The sequence below is a fragment of the Agelaius phoeniceus genome, chromosome Z, assembly GCF_051311805.1.
Source record: "Agelaius phoeniceus isolate bAgePho1 chromosome Z, bAgePho1.hap1, whole genome shotgun sequence".
NCBI classification, from domain to species: Eukaryota; Metazoa; Chordata; class Aves; order Passeriformes; family Icteridae; genus Agelaius; species Agelaius phoeniceus.
Genome location: NC_135303.1, coordinates 30,571,369 through 30,588,281, shown reverse-complemented (window position 1 = coordinate 30,588,281; position 16,913 = coordinate 30,571,369). Strand labels below are relative to the sequence as shown.

Sequence of the window (16,913 nt, the reverse complement as noted above, 5' to 3'; positions counted from 1 at the left end):
AATGTCTGTTGGATTTCAAAGATACCTAAATGCACAGTAGATGTTCAAGCCATTGGCTCCAAAATCCATTAGGATATTTTGTTAAAAACCTTAAAGATATGTTTTTAGATGCCTTTACCAGAACCAGCATAGTGCGCACTTTGTCCTTTCCCTCATGTCTTGGCACACTGGGGAATGTAACCATCCAAACAGTAGTTCTACGTCACCTTACTGATCCTTGGCTTACAGGTATCCTGTTTCCAAATGTATGCAAGTTTATACATGTTCTCAGTTCTGCTATGGAATAGTATTTATAACAACATAATTCTAGCTTTATCACTTCTGATATGTTCTAGGACCTGTCACATGAGCTATGTTACTTTTATGGGCTGCTAGCAGAAAAGTGTTGTAGATAGGGATTTCTTTTCAAAGTTGCTTCAACATTATATATGGTATTTCACATCTGCCAGTTGATGCTATGAGGAGGAAAAACTGAAGAAGATTTTGAACTTCAAGTAAAAGTGCTTACAACAAAATATGGCAGGTTTCTACAGTCAGGAAGTCAAAAATGTTACATTGGCATGGATCTTCCATGCCTTAGATTCTGTTATGAACTTTTTCCTTGCAGTGCAATCAAGCCACAGCTACTGAATAAAAACTTGTGCATTAATTGTTGTATTGTGTATTTGTGAGAATCAGCATAAGGGTTGAGGAAAATTCTCGTTAGCTGAATAGAATTTTTAATTCTATTAGAAGTTTCTTCTGCTGTCAAATTCTTTATTGTCCTCTTTATTGCTTGAAGGTAAAGGAAACTAATTAGAGTACTAATTAGAGTAAAGGTTGAAAAGGTACAATACCTAACATCTGCAAGTTAAAACTCTTCCTGCAGATTTCCCTAATTTGAGTAATATGATTTTGTGAAGAGCATTTGTGTGCTAAGCATTAAGTTCAGTAGCAAAAAAAAAAACCAAAAAAGAATTAGATAAAGTATTTGCTTTTAATGTAGTAGAAAACCCTGTTTTCTACTACATTAAAATCTTTCATTTCAGAAAATCTTTAATTTCAGAAAAATCTGAGATGCTAATCTAATTTCTCTTCAGTTTTAAAGCTTCAGTTTTAGTGATACTGATAAGAGAGGCTTGTATTTTGTACATAAAGCAGAAAGACCAAATTAAGTGTGATGCAGAAGCTTCTGAATGCATGGTACAGGGTGCAGTAGGTCACAGTTGCACCATGCACTGCATGTTGGTGCAACTCCCAACTGTTTTCTCTTTGCCTTCATAGTGTACTACTTGCTCTTGTGTAATTGTCCAATTCTTCCTATTGTAGAAAGGGAATCAGACTGTGTTGTGGTAGAGGCAGAGGACCGGCATCCCTGTCTTGCAGGCTGTATACTGTACACAGCACTCTGTAGTATCTCTTGCACAAGTTAGTGTGGTGTTCTGTTATCTGGGGGAGCAGAATTTATTGTGTCTATGACATGGGTGAGGCACTCTGTCTCAAACTTCTCTTCAGCTGTGAAAATGTGAGCCAGCTAAAGGTCTGTTATTGGCTATTAGAAATTTTTGTGCATTTTTAATTCTCTTAGAAGCTATCTATTTACAGAAGATAACTCAAGTATTCTCATTGTTTGACTTCTGGCACATCTTAAAAGCTTATGTCTGACATAGAGCAAATTAATGTAAAACACATCAAAGGTGTGTGTGTATATACATATGCATACTTTGTGTGAATATGAAGAATTTGTGTAACAGGAGAAGTGTTCCAGCTTCAGTGTCAGCTTTCCTTTTATGTATTTAAAAAAAGGTTTAAACACTTGTGGTGTTTTATCTGTTGTTAACGGATATGGTTCATATGCAATGTCCCCTTATTGTAAAATCAATACTTTTGGAAAGAGATGCCCTTTGTTGTGACTATTTTCAACCTTTGTTCTCCAGCTTAGTCTTTTCCTTTTTTCTACTAATGATTTGCTGTACAATAGCAGGCCATTCAGAGGTGATGAACACTTAAGGTCATAGAGTTCACTGTTAGTCCAACAATTTAAAAAATACCCCTATAGCAATAATAAGATAATTGTGTTAATTAAAAAGTTTCCTACTGGGTTTGTTTCTGCCAAAATTATACCCTTTGGTATAATTGTGTATTTCTTGGATGTTAAAAAAAAGTTAAAAGAAAGTTGGTAATTACCATCCTGTGAGCCTCAACTCTGTGCATGGGAAGGTCATGGAGAAGAGGGAGGTGATTTGAGACAGTCAGTACAGATTCACCAAGCGTGTGTCCTGTCTGACCAGCCCAATGGCCTTCTGTGATGGAGTGACTTCATCAATGAGTAAGGGAAGGCCTGTGAGTATCATCTGTCTGAACTTGTGTAAGGCCTTTGACACAGCCCCCCATAACATTTGTCTAAATTGCTGAGCTATGGATGTGATGGACAAACTATTCAGTGGAGGAGGTGTTGGTTGGATGGTCAATGTCTCAATGCCCACCTGGTGATCAGTAATGAATGCTGTCCTTCAGGGGCCTGTATGATGAACAGGACTGTGTAATAGCTTAATGATATAGATAAGGGATGGAGTTCACCCTCTGCAAACTTGGTGAGGGTGCATGGAGCTGAGGAGTGTGGTGACACACCTGAGGGATGTCATCCAAAGGGACCTGGACAAGCTTGAGGAGAGCCCATGGGAGCTTCATGAGCTTCAACAATGCCAAGTGCAAGATGTTGCACCTAAGCTGGGGCAAGCCCCAGTATCAATACAGGATGAAGGCATCAGAAACATCCCTGTGGAGAACAGCTTGGAGATGCTGGTGGATGAAAAGTTGGACAAAAGCTGGCAATGTGCACCTGCAGCCTGAAAAGTCAGTTGTATCCCAGGGTGCATCAAAAGAGCCATGTCGAGTAGGTTGTGGGAGTTGATTCTGCCCCCCCAGAGGTCTCCTCTCCACTTGAAGTACAACATCCAGCTCTGCAGTCTTCAACACAGGAAAGACTTAGACCAGCTCTGGAGCAAGGCTAGAGGAAAGCCACAAAAATGATAAAAATGATGGAAAGGGAAAGGCAGAGAGAGTTGGGTTTGCTCAGTCTGGAGAAGAGGAGACTTCAGTGACACCTTTCTGGAGTCTTTCAGTACTTAACTTTTTGGCAGGGCCTGTTGCAATAGGATGAGAAGTATTGGCTTAAAACTAAGGGTTGGTTTAGGTGACCTATAAGGAAGAAGTTTTTTACAAAGGATAGTTAAACATTGGAATGGGTTTTTCATAGACAGGTAGTAGATGCCCCATCCTGTAAACATTCAAGGTCAGATATGACGGAGCTCTGAGATACCTGATCGAGTTGAAGAGCATCTGATCATTGCAGGGGAGTTTGATCTTTAAGGGTCCACTCCAACCCAAACTGTTCTATGACTGTGATCTCCTTAGTGTTCAGCCAGACACTAGCCAGGTCACCAACTTTATAGTCCACTTACATCATAAATTTTGGAAGAAAGACTCCTTGAAGAGAAGACTGTAGTATTCTACACCATTATTATTTTACAGGTTACCTTTGTACTGTTGATCCTAATTATGCCAAATAATGTTGTCAAAAATGCATGTTGTTAATCTTCAAGTCTCATGATTAAAAGTCATCTTTATGGTCCTGCATGTAAGTAGTTTGTGGCCATGCTAAAGTTGAGGAAACATTCAGGTTTGCTTGGAGGCCAAACCTGTGTTCTCCTGTGAAGATTTTAAAGCAATGTGAAACCTTCTTTTGTTCATGCAGAAAAAGTAGAAACAGTCTGTTACTTCTCCCAGTAGCTCTGCATTGCTTTTCTTTTATTCAATTAATGAATGAACAAAGGGATAAAAGAGATTACCTTTCAAAAGGTTCTTCCGAATTAGAATTATTGTTTTGCACATTTTCACATTATGTAAGTGTCATATTGTGACAGAGCTTATATCTAAAAAGGAAGCTTGTCTTTGGCAGAAGAGGTGACAACATATTTGTTTGTTTCTTAGACGCTCCTTTTCTTCACAAGATTAAGGCCACAAACAAATGTTACAATGATTCTGGCAGTGAGACTGGTAAGCAAGAGATAGTTTAGGAAAACAGGACTCTGCAAGAGGGCATGCAGTTTACCTTGCAGGTTGTTTAGAGTAGTGCTGTGTGATAGAGCAACATTGACTTAAATCAAGCAGCAGTGCAAGTCAGTATGGGCACAGGGGTTTTGAAGTGGAGGGCAGTGACTCTGCCTTAAGGCAGTTAAGAAATGATTTTGCATTTCTCTGATTTAAACACGTTTGTGTTTTTCTATGTGAGATTCTCATCACCTTTTGTTTGATTCTTTCTAATGTTTAATGTTGATTTTAGCCCTATTAAGCTTCAAGGAACAAGTTGTTCTTGATGGCCTGCCGTGACCATAGCTGAATTCATGCATCATTTCATTTATAATTTCGTCATTGTTCAGTCTCAGACTTATTTGTTTTTCTATCTGTTTGATTCAGGGTAGCAGTCAGGAGACTAACCTGTGACTTGTGTTGCAAATAATTCTCATAAGAAAATCACTAGTAATTTTCAGATATTTGCTTCTCAGACAGTTGAAACATACACCACTCATTATCTTCTCCTTTACAGTTTGAGATAAATGTCATGGTTGACTGTTGGTTGCAGAACTCATGGAACCTGTGCAGAAATCACTTTTCCTCTACTTTTGTGTGGGTGCTTGTAAAATGCAGCACCCTGCTCAATTTACAGATGTATATTTACTGTGTTTAAAGGTGAACTGAGAAATACCAGGCTATATCTCATTTGCTGATTGATGTGTGTGTTTTGTGTCTGTAACTGGAGTGTGTCATGTATGGTTTCTAAAAGTGAGTTTTCAATTCCTTTCTCTAGAGTCCATAAGTGTATTGAGTGATGCTCTAAGTCAGATAGAATCTCAAGGGAATATTTCTATGAATTCAACAAGCTCTGGATCAGTGGTCTCTTCTTCTGTTGACACAGTAAGTACATCTGTCTACCAGATACACTCAAAGGTGCGTGAAAACCTTGAGCAGAGAGACCAGTGTTGCTGCCCAACTTGTACTCTGGCTTGCTGTCTGCAAAAAAGAAAGGTGGGGTTTAAAATGGGATGTGAGGAAGCAGAATAAAAAACCTCTCCAGACTCCAGTCTTTATTGTTCCTATTGATGATAGGAGAACTTGGGGCTGAATAGACTGGATAATGCAGAATCTAGGTGCTTGTAAGTTCTGTTAAGCATCTCTAATTAGGGTATTATTCAAAAAGGGACAGAGCTAGGGTGTTGTTGGGCAGTGTCATTTTGCTCTGGCTCCTTCTCTATAGATAATTTTCCCTCATTTCAGTCTTATTATGGTGTTAATTATTTCAATTGTGGTTTGTTTTTGAAAAAATCTTGTGCATTGCTGAGAGTGCAGTTATATCAAGTTACGCCATTTATTCTTGAGGTAGATTGCTTGAAGCAAGGTATAATGCCTTGCATTTGGGTTGCTTGTATTGCAATGAATACATTAGTATTTCATGGTGTATTTATTACTCATACTTTATGTGTACATGTGACTGTAAAGAAAATCCTTAGGCATCAGGCTTGATAGAAGAATTACAGAAAGAATGCAAGTTCAGTATTAACTGGTTTTGATTTTTATTTTATGCTGATTTCTTATTTCCAGGCAAGTATTGTTGGCCGCAAATTGGGTACCAACGTGTATAAATATACTCACTTGGAGCCTATTCTGTATGCACTTGGTGTGGGAATGTCAACTAAGGATCCAGACCACCTAAAATTTCTCTTTGAAGGAAGTGAAGAATTCTGCTGTTTACCCAGCTTTGGAGTAATTCCTGCTCAGACGTCAATGTTTGATGGTGTTCCTTCTCTTTCAGGACTAAATATTGATCTTGCAAGGGTATGGAAGAGTAAAGTAGCCAATTTTCCTTGTGTGTCATGTAACTGAAAGGTGACTTCAGTTAGTATTTTTGTAATATTTTTAAGTTCCTTTTGTTCTAAAAATTAAAAATTCAGTGGTTTGTATTCTTACATCCTAAAAAATTATTCATTTACTTCACTTGTATAATGCATCTTCCTATGAGATGAGATGAGATGTATGATGAATTTGATATTCAATTTTACTTTGTGTTCACTACTCTTTTTTTAAACCATAAAAGCTTAAAACTTTATTTGAAAACATTTTGGGGATGAAATTATAAAAACAAAAGAATAAAACTTGGGTTTTTTAAATTTGTTTGCTCTGGACACTTTCTAAAATAGCTGTATGTTGACTTGGGAGGGAAAGCAATATATTAATTGTAATTACAGCACTGTCTTTCTTTACATAGATGCTGCATGGTGAGCAATATCTGGAGCTTTATAAACCATTACCAACTTCAGGTCAGTCCTTCTGTGTTGATGTGTTTTTCACTATGACAACAGTTCCTGTAGCCATATTGTAAATAGAAGTAGAGAAGCTTGGTTTCAAACTGTAGTACTGCATATCCTTTTTACTAGGAGTGGGGGGAAAGAGAGGCAACCTGTTTTGTTCTTGAACGAATTCTGAAACTGTGTTTTTGAGATCAGGTGTTGCTTTTCTGCAGTGTACTTAGTAAAGTATGCATCATCTTTGATACCATAAGCAAATGCACTACATACCTGTGGTTTATTCATCTAATTTGATACTAACTACCAAAACTTTAAAACATTTCAATAAGGTTGTATCATAAAAATTTTGGGATGTTTACCTAAGAATTCTTCAGCATTGATTGTGTCTGTGTGCCTGTAAGAAGATAAAATTTAAATTATGTATGTAAAAAACCAAATGGACATCCTAATGAGGAAGCTAATAACAATTACTTTTCTTTCTGTCAAAATTCTCAAGGCATTAGTTACTGCAGTAGCAAATTCTTTTCAGAGATGGCTGAGTTTTCCCAGATTACAGTATCTGAGAATTACTTGTTATATTAATTCAGGACATGCATGTGTCTGGATTTCCTCACTTGTAGTTTATAAAAATTAAGTTTTTGAGATTGTAGCAAAAAAAACCAAAACAACAAAACCAAAAACAATTGCAAGCCGCAAGTAAATGGCAGAATTTTTTTGTTGAAACAAAAAATTATCTGAAAATTATATTTAATACAAAGAAGTCTGATGATTAGTAATGAATTGCCAGGACTTCATAAAGGTTTTTGGTTTTGCGTTCTGTAGGCTGATTTGTAAACACATGTGTGTCTCTAAAGTGGTAACCTCTATGACAAATTTCAGGGACCCCTATGCCCAGGCTCTGAGCTGAGCTTCCCTCCTGTAGGACTGTGGATGCCTCAGCCCTGCTGAAATCTGTGGACAGTCCTTAAATGATTGGATCTATCTTTGAAGATAGCAATATGTTTGAGTCTTAAGAGTGATGTGCTTAGCTCTAAATACATGAACTACAGCAAAATTCTATTTTAAAAAAACCCCAGAAGTTATAAAAAGACCCCAAGCTAAACAACACTCAGATCTTCAAACCAAGATTTGCAAAGATTCCCAGATGCTGTTCTTATAGTCAGGACAATTGTAATTAATATGACTTTTACAATGCTTATGATGATGTTGATAATAAGAATTACAGTAATAATAATAATGACAGCAACAATAATGATAGTAGTAGGTAAGGAAGTTAGTAAGTAAGATAGTTAATAAGGAAGTGTAAAGAGTGATCTGTGGGCTTTGTTCCTGAAGCAAAACCTTACAGTGTGTCCATGTTCTATTCTTACAGGAGAATTAAGGTCAATTGCAACTGTTGCAGATATTCTGGACAAAGGATCTGGAGCAGTCTTGCTAATAGATGGTAAAATGTTTTATGGCTTTTGATGGGGGTGCAGTTACATTTATTAGGCTTCATTTTTAACTAGCTATACCAATAACTGCCAGCCCTTCCACGGAGAAGACTTTTAGCTTTTTAAATCTCAGTGGGATGTGGCAGTGTAATTGTTCTTGGTCAGTTAACCTACTGAATTAGAAACACTTTCTTCCTGTGCATGCACCATGCAAACAGATCAAAGTGTAATTGTTCTTGGGTAGTTAGCATACTGAAATAAGAACACTTTCTTCCTGTGTAGGTAGAATAATGCAGTATGCAAACAGATGAAAGTTTTTAACAATAATAGTACTTCCTCCTGCCTGAAGGTAGCCAATTTATATCCTGCTACCCACAGGAAGGGGGTGTGTGTCTGCGTGTTTGCATGTGTTTTGTGGGTGGTTTTGCAAAGGTTAATTATGTTATATCACTATGTTATGTAGACCCATCTACAAAGCATCGATCTTTAGGAGCATATCTTGCATTCCTTTTATGTGTCTGCATTATTTTATTCTAAACAAAACCCATTTGGTTGCTTTTAAATCCAAGTTAGAGGATGGGAATGTCTCCAGAAACTGATAACTTGCAGTTTCCAGAATCTTACTCTCATTAGGTGTGATTATGCCAAGGTCCTTCGGGAAATTAGACAGAAAGAGTAGGTTTATAGACTGTGATTTTCCAAACATTGTTGACCTTTTATTCCTTCAGTGGTCAGATAAAACTGTAAAAGGTTTTTTACTGACCATTCCTCATAGCTGTGTTTCATTTTCACACTGGGCTAATATGAAGCCTGTTTATTCCTGCAACATGCAAAAGTTCTTTTTGTGAGCAGAGTCTCTGGTTTTTAAATTTCTTCTAGAACTGGAAATTAACACTATTAACAAAACAGTTCTGTGAATTCCAGTCTGAGGTGTAAGGGAGTGAAATAGCTATGAGCTGCAGTAGGAAGCTGAATCTCAGTGCAGTGTAAGAAGTCTAGCTTCTTCAAAAGAAGAAATGGGTGACCTTGAACTCTGGAACTCTTCTCATACAAGGTGCTAGTACCACTTTTTGTATGAGTTCATAGTCTATTTAACACATTGGGTATTTTCAGTAGCTTTTAATACATAATATTTTATGGTACAATTCCATATTTAAATAAATTAATACAGTCTGAGATGCTGAGATAAATCTAATTTCAGTTCTGTGTTGTCAAATTTTTTAGCACTTTGAATGTTGTCACTTTCTCATTTTTTAATTTTAATGCTTTCAAATAGATAAAGTTAATTTATTTGAAACATATCATTAGTCTTCCCTACTAGGAAAGTGACTTCCAACAGTGCAGTGTGAAAGTGTGACCACTGTCAGTTGTTAAAATGAGCTTTGTCAAGTTTCCATCTGAACTTATGTCTTGTAACAGCACATGCTAGTTGCATGAAAAAGGAGATTGAAGACAATATATGACCTACCTCTTCTTTGTTTTTCAGTGAATACCTATTGTGGAAAGGACCTCGTGTGTTATAATCAGTTCTCTTTGTTTTTTGTTGGAGCTGGAGGATTTGGTGGAAAACGAACATCAGAAAAGGCCAAGGTAAATCCACACATATCCATATTTAAAAAAAACACCAAACACATACAGAGTTCTGTCAGCACTGCAAGAAAAATACTAGCTATATGAGCTAGGAAGTATAAACTAGCATTTAAGCAGCGTGGCTGAGCAAACTCAAAGGGAATTTAAATACTTCTGTTCACTGCAGAGCCTGAGTGAAAAGGTATTGTTCAGGTCTTGGGAAACCAGTGGTTTTGTTTTGAGAGTTAGAGAGAAAAGTGAATTGATAAACATTACAGAGATGAAATATTCCTACACTGAGATATTTGAAATGGTAGCATATCCTAATGGAAAGCAGTATTACGGTTGAGCTTGCAGTTTCTAGAAAAGATCTCTAGGTGTAGCTCTTTCTAAATGTTTGTGTTAGTATGGAAGAGACTTGGAAAGCATAAAGAGGAAAAGAGAAGTAGCATTATAGTTTGGACCTGAACTTTTCTGTTTTCAGAGAGTTAGCAAGTAGCAAACAGTGTCACATGAACACAGAGTGTGTATGTCAAATGCTTGAGGTAGCTATTTGGGTGCCTGACGTTGTCCCCTTCAATGCTGTGTTTGAGGGCAGCATCAGCTGTGACTTCATGTTGTTAGGCACTACAGTAATAAAAAGTTGAATGAGAAGGTATGTTAAGCTCAGTGGTTTTGAACATTAATAATGAAATATCTAGGTTTCATGTGTCTGAAATAGTGTAGGTGATGTTCTTTGGGATTTTTGCATGTAAACTTACCTTTTTTTTTTTACTTAAACCTGTATCAATTATATAGAAGTCTTACAATATATAAACTTTACAAATCAGGTACTGAAATGCCTGCTGCTTTAATGAGCCTCTCTGTGGTATAGAAAAATCACAGGAAATTGTTGCAGACAGTGTATTGAAGTCTTTGAAGGAGCCCTTAATTGTTCTGCAATCACATTTTATAAGCAGCGCATGTAAAAACCCGGTGGTTCAAGGCTAACCTATTGTGATGACATCAGTGAGTTCCAATGTAGTGCTCTGGCACTTCTTAGTAAAACATTGCAGTTCAGGCAACTGCAGTTTCTTCACTCTATTTAGTGAAGTGTGAGAATGTTGTATACATTATTTTATATTTTAACATTTGAAGAAGACTGTTTCAGGCAGCTCCTTCCCGTGATTAAAAAAATCCCCCAAATATAGTCTCATTAAGACAAAAATACAGCAATTCCAACAGAGGCATCAGCATGCAGGAGGTTAGTTTTCCAATGGTGAATTTTCCTGCTTTTTCCTTGCAGACATTCCCAATTAAAAAGAGTTTCAATGCCCCTCTGTGAAAAAAGAAATCCCAAGCTGAACAGACACATGTTGTAGTGTGTCTTTTTGTCACTTAACACTTTTATTGCAGTTGAAAATTGTATTGCAAGTCAAGAGGAGCAGATTTCCAAGTTGAGGTCTTCTGTGGTGAGCAGTGTTGTTGTGTGAGTCATGTGTCTCCTCTTGAGCTGAGGGTTTCTTGACCTGTGGGTAGAGGGGTTTCGTTTATTATTCACGTTGGCTGGTTTTAATGACTTAGTAGGTAAAGCTGAGCTTCTTTAAATGAGCTTGAAATAGATTGGCAAGTCATGCTTGTTTTGAGAACATGTTTAGGAAATGTTCTTGTCGTCAAGCTGATTGTGTAGGTCCACTGTGATTCTCTGAAGTGACGAGAGGAGTCCTTATCAAATCTTCCACCCAAGATGTGGTCTTGCTCTGTGTTAATAAACAGGGAAGAGCCTTTGCTTTTATTAGACATGAAACTACAAAGCACTTGGTTTCTTTTTATTTCTCTTTCCTTTGGTAAAGACCTTACACAAACTAAGATAAGGGAAATGACTCCAGGTGAGAATCAATTTGCTTCCTTTCATTTTAGAGCTTATGCTAGTTTCTTTTTGGACTTTTTTGTTTGTTTTGAAAATACAAGGACTAGAGGAGAAAAAATTATTTCAGCTAGTTTAGTAGCTTGAATTGGTCATGGTGTACTTTATATTTGTTATGATCTAAGATGTTCTCTGTCAGTATGTTGGTAAGATTTACATCTTGGAAACTGAACTATGAAGCTGTAGATTGCACAAGGAACAGCTTTTTTGCAGTAAAGTGGAGCTTAATATGCAGCATGTAATTGCAAAAAGAAAAAGTAAAATAAAAAAGGCACTGGAAGCTCATTAAGGTGAAAAGTAATGAAACAAGAGTCCACACGTGAGGTAGTAAATTATTTTGTTCTTCATTGTACCTCTAAAAGTATTATTTTAAAAGCTTCATTTTTGTTTATGTGTTCCAAAGCATTTTACTATTCTGTGAGACAGGTATTTTTTTCTGAGTGAATAATTCTTGCTTGGCTTTTTTTGGATAATTTGGAAGAAATGTTATCAAACATATCAGGTGAATCATGTAACTGTAGGCAGGATCTGATACCTCAGAATCACTATCTCTCTAAGGCTAACCTTGATGAGTGATGTTTTCTGGACTAAGTATTTTTTTCTATTTGTCTATAAATGTAGAAAGGATAGGAGGAAGCTTACCAATTTGGTAAATATTGTTTCTTTTTATAACTAACTGGTATATTCTGGCATTAGGTATGGATAAAATATTTTTGCTGTGAAATACTAATAATATTATTACTTGTACTTTAGTTAACAGCAGTTCCACCCCAGAGACCTCCTGATGCTGTAATTTCTGATGTTACAACAGCTGATCAGGTAAAGCTTTGTGTTGTTTTGGTGTGGAAATCTTTGTTTTGTTTGGAGAAAGGAGTGCTAAATGATGTTAACTAATAGTTTAGGTTTTCTGATATACCTCAGGTATTTATACTTGCTTATTTATGTTTATGTGTGTATATATGTGTGTGTATGTATGTGTAAAGCTAAAATTTCTTCTAGCTTATGTCAATGTACTGTGTAAAACACTTTTTTCTTAAGACTGATGAAATTTTATAATTGTTTATTACAAATTTTGTATAGAAGGAGGAGATGAATGTTTGTACTCTGTTGTAATTTTGAAAAGAAGGTTCAGGCTTCCTGAAATTTACACCACCTGATGCAAACAAACACATTGTGACAAAAAAAAAAAAAAAGAATTGCTCGTGGCTCACAGTTTTAAAAAAGTCAAATTTGTGTAGTAGGAAGAGTCAAGGGAAACCTGAAACACTGACAGACGCTGTCCGGATAGGTTTCTGTTTGTCTGCATTTCCACTGGTTCACAGGCACCTGCTTTCCCCAGGCAGAAACCTGTGCAAAGTAATATAACCTCCTCTCAAGGTAAACCTGCAGGTGACAGACAACCAAGAAAGGAAAATCTGGAGCTACCAACATTAGGACACAGAGTGCTGTTTCCAAAATCAACTTAGTTGTGGCAGGTGGCTGTGGCTTTGGAAGACGGAATTATAATGTTGAGCATTAGCTGAATTGTGCTAATTGCAATATCTGCTTAGCCTCTCTCTGATTATATATGGAATAATTAAGTCTTATCCAGCTGATTTTTATGCTTGAAGTCCAAGTTAGCCCTCCCCACTTCAACTGGGAAAGAGTCCCAAGATCAGCATTTTTGTTTATGTCACTGATGTAATGGCTGCATCCTAAAATTCACAGCATTGGTCTAGGAGGTACAGGTGTCCTATTCTTTTCAATAGGCTTCAATGAGAATTGGCAAGGTGAGCAAGGACCAGGGAATGGTGAGAGAGTACTTTTCTCCTTGCAGGTGGCTAAATGTGGTGGAAGGTGCTTTCTAGCAGCTGACCCTTTATTAGATGAGACACAGCATCCCTAACAGTTCAGTATTTAGAATTATTTATTTTGAATGTTGGAAAGACTTTCCGCTGCATGATTATATTGGAATTGATTCCAGGCTCATAAATTTTCACATGGTATTTATGATTGCCTTTTCATATGGTAGTTTTAGTTTCTGAGCCTTAAACCCATATGTCTAGAATTGTTATTGTGCACAAAATACTTGAAGTTCATGAGATAAAAGATAATAATAAAACACTATAGCACAGAAGTTGGGAAACTTGCTATTGCAAAACTGATTCTTGGAAATAAAAGAAGTAGCAGGGAGTAGCTACTTCACTTGCTTTCTTTTAAGATCTACTCTGACATGTAGTAGTTCTCTATAAAGAGAATTATTCTCTAGTTAGAAGTTAGAGGAGCCACAGCCAGTGGACTTTGATAATCACTAGAAGGCTTCTGTACCAAATTATTTAGTAGCATTTGTGTTTCAGTGATGATGACAGGATGGATGTACAGGAGCGGGGAATGTGTAGCACTTGGGAACTTTATGTACAGATACAGACTTTGATGAGAAGGACAGCTTGAGAAAATATTTTACATTTACCAAGATTTTACATTTATGTGTCTGTGGAATGACACATAACTGCCCAAAATCTTCTTTAAAAAATGGAAGCTGGCACACAAAGTGCTTGGAAATTTCTGAATGTCTTAGTGTTTAAATGAAAAGTGTGTTGGCAGAAATGACTGTTGCCATTCAACTATTGAATTGGTAGAGAGTATAAAACAGACTGGAAGAATTAGTTTGCAGATGGCTTTTGATTTAACTTAAACTTTACTTACGTCCAGTGATAGTTGTGACACTCAATTTTTGTGTTACCATAATTACATGGCTAAGCTGGTCTTCATAATTAGCACTTTTTCCCTTTTCATATCATGATTTTATAGTAAACCATCTGGTAAATAGACTTCCATACATAATTTAGAAACATTTACACACCTGTCTGTTACTGGAGATGACGACTGTGGTTACCTTGAAAGTTTATTCAGTTCTAACTCTACTGCAGTGGGTTTTTTCAAAGAGGAAGAATGTTGCTGACCATATGAAGCACTGCTTAGTGAGGAGGGCACTGGGAATGGAGGCCTAAATAACTGTTTCTGCCCATTGCTGTGTGTTCAGCAGAAGAGAGGGTACAGCCACCTACAATTTCTTGACAAATCTTTGTGCTATATGACCGTTGGCAGAACAAAGTAATCCTTTTGGTTAGTGGTATCAATGACTAATAGCAAGAGATATAATATATGTTTATCCCTCTCAGATCTGTACCCATTTCTGAGAAGTTCTTTAAATTCCAGCCAGTGCTTATGAATGAGTTGCAGTACCATGATGTAAGCTGCTTAAAGGTAAAAGTGGCTAAGAAAAATTTATAAGTATCTGATCTTCTAAAAGCCTTTAAAGCTTAAAATTGCATCTTGTTGAAGAAGGACATAAAATATTTCTTCTATTCTTGAATTTTTCTACAAAAAACTAGATGACAATTTTTGCATCTTGCCCTGTAGAGATTTGCATGTGTGGTGGTATTTTTCTAGCTTGTTCTCTTTCTCTAACCTGAACTTGACTTTAATAGACACACTGCCATAAGTCTTTTGAATTAAATAGACCTACTGACAGAAGATCAGGATGTCTAGAGGGTGTTTGACTATTAGCCATTAGCAAGGAATGGATCATTCAATTTCAACCCTATAGGGAATATTTAATGTAGTTACAGAGCTTTTGTCCTGACAATTTTCGAACTGGGTGCTTAAATTAATCAATCAAACTGATTTTGCAGAATAGTTGCTAATGAAATGAAAACTAACAGGCAGGGATAACCTGTATCTCTGGAGAATCTTGTCTGCATGTAGTTTTCACTCTCTTCCTAAATGTGTTGATTTCTTGGGAACTCGTTTTCTGACGACACACAACTGCAGTGCTTATTTAAAGTGGATAATACCTGAACTAATACAAGTCACTTTTGAGGAAGGAAATGAGTAAGGTGTCTTGAATTTGTTGTGAACTTTCCATGATTTGTTTGTTTGCTCATGGAAAATCTCAGTGTTCTGATATTCTACAAGTTTTCTTCAAAAAATCTGTTCTCTGTCTTCAAGTATCAGAAATGTTATTCAGAAATAATACACAGTATAGTGACAACAAATAAATAGTATAACACAAAGTATTAAGTCTTGCACAAGATGAAATTTTTGACCATGTAATTTCAGTTTTAATGTTCTGTTTTCTTTCACCTTTTTCTGAAAGCTACCCGTTTTGTTTGTGATACGCCAAAACTAAAGCTGGAATATGTGGAATTCCAAGTTTTTGTTAATGTCAGCTCATGTCTAATAGAACATCTAGTAATTTTACAAAATATTTGCCAGTAGAAAAATTCTCTTTCCTTGCAACAGTATCATATATTTCTCTAAAGCATTCTCCCTCTCTGAATTCTGACTCTGTGTGCTTGTTGCTTGTATCAGTAGGAAAAAACAGACATGACAAAAAAGTAAAAAGGAACATTTTACAGGTTTTGAAAAACATGGTGTCTCAACCTGTAATGCTTTGATAAGCTGTGTATGTGAAACTGTGAACCCTTTAAGAGTCTGCAATGCAGCATCATGTGCGTTATCACATGTAAATTTCTGCTACAGCTACTTTTCCATGCAGTTTGGAGATCTCAAACACATGGTACTTCTGCTTGAGGCTTCCAGGGTCAGGCAGTTTGGCCATTCTTGCTTTCAAGAATTTTTAAACTCTTCTTTAGAGCTGAGGAAGCTGAGCCTAATACTGGTTGGTTAAAGGAGCCTATTTATATCCTGTCATTTTTAACTTGCTTTTATTTGGAAAACTATGATAGTGTTTTAAGTGTTAGAGATATCTAAAAAGATAAAAATTCCAAGTAAAGGTTGTGGGTTTTGTAGTCTTAGTCTGCTTTGTGTGCAATGTTTTCAGTGATGCTGGGCATGAATGGTGTGTTTGTTTCCCTCTTCATCAGGAACTCCTTCTACATGTGAGGAAAAAGCCGTAGGCCTCAACTGAGACAGTGTAGGAAGTCAGTTTTCCTATGTTATTTGTTGCATCAAGTTATATTCTGAGGAGTAATGAGAGGAAGATCATCTTATGGTTAGAGACTGGTTGGAACTGCAGTAGTTTGACAATGGATTTTCTGTACTTTGTTCTGTGGGCCGCGGTCACACAGATAACCCAAAGCACTCAGGCATGGCTGCTCCTTAATCAGTGACTGTAGGAGAGGATTATACAATAGAATTTGGAAGATGCAATTTGGGAGTAGAACTACCTGGAGGATGTCTGAGCATCACAGGCTGAAATTGAAATCCACAGAGGCTGTGTTCAGAGCTTGTAAACTGTACATCAAAAATGTGAGGTGCTTTAAAGAGCTAGGCCTTCGGATTTTCTATTGGAGAGCTGGAATTTGTTTCTGCTGCTTGACATTTACATCCTTTTCTCCTTGTAGTTTCTCATCTTCAAAGCAAGAATGTTCATAAATGTTTGAGGCATTATAATTGTAGAGGGAATGTTTAAAGGAGTGGCATACAGCATGAGATGGTGATTTTTCTGGATGTGATACAGTTACAGCATAAAAAAGAGACATACAAGAGACATACACTGTATAAGTGAATATGATTCTTTACTCATTCAGAGATTTTGAGAGAGATTCAGTTAATCATACCTAGACTAATCTAAAACAACTATGTAAAGCCTTCTGTTCCAGGTATAAATCTAGCATTGATTGACAGGATATGAAGAAATTGCTGGTTTTTAGTGCT

General features: G+C 36.7%; 1 protein-coding gene across 1 annotated transcript in view; it reads left to right on the top strand.

The window, feature by feature from the left end:
* HSD17B4 (hydroxysteroid 17-beta dehydrogenase 4) overlaps positions 1 to 16,913 on the top strand; it is a 62,883-nt gene that overhangs the window by 18,785 nt on the left and 27,185 nt on the right. Inside the window, exons 12-17 of the mRNA XM_054652270.2 lie at positions 4,850 to 4,956; positions 5,641 to 5,874; positions 6,305 to 6,356; positions 7,717 to 7,788; positions 9,264 to 9,367; positions 12,006 to 12,071. Of these exons, the coding sequence (XP_054508245.2) occupies positions 4,850 to 4,956; positions 5,641 to 5,874; positions 6,305 to 6,356; positions 7,717 to 7,788; positions 9,264 to 9,367; positions 12,006 to 12,071 (635 nt within the window). The remainder of the gene's footprint in view (positions 1 to 4,849; positions 4,957 to 5,640; positions 5,875 to 6,304; positions 6,357 to 7,716; positions 7,789 to 9,263; positions 9,368 to 12,005; positions 12,072 to 16,913) is intronic.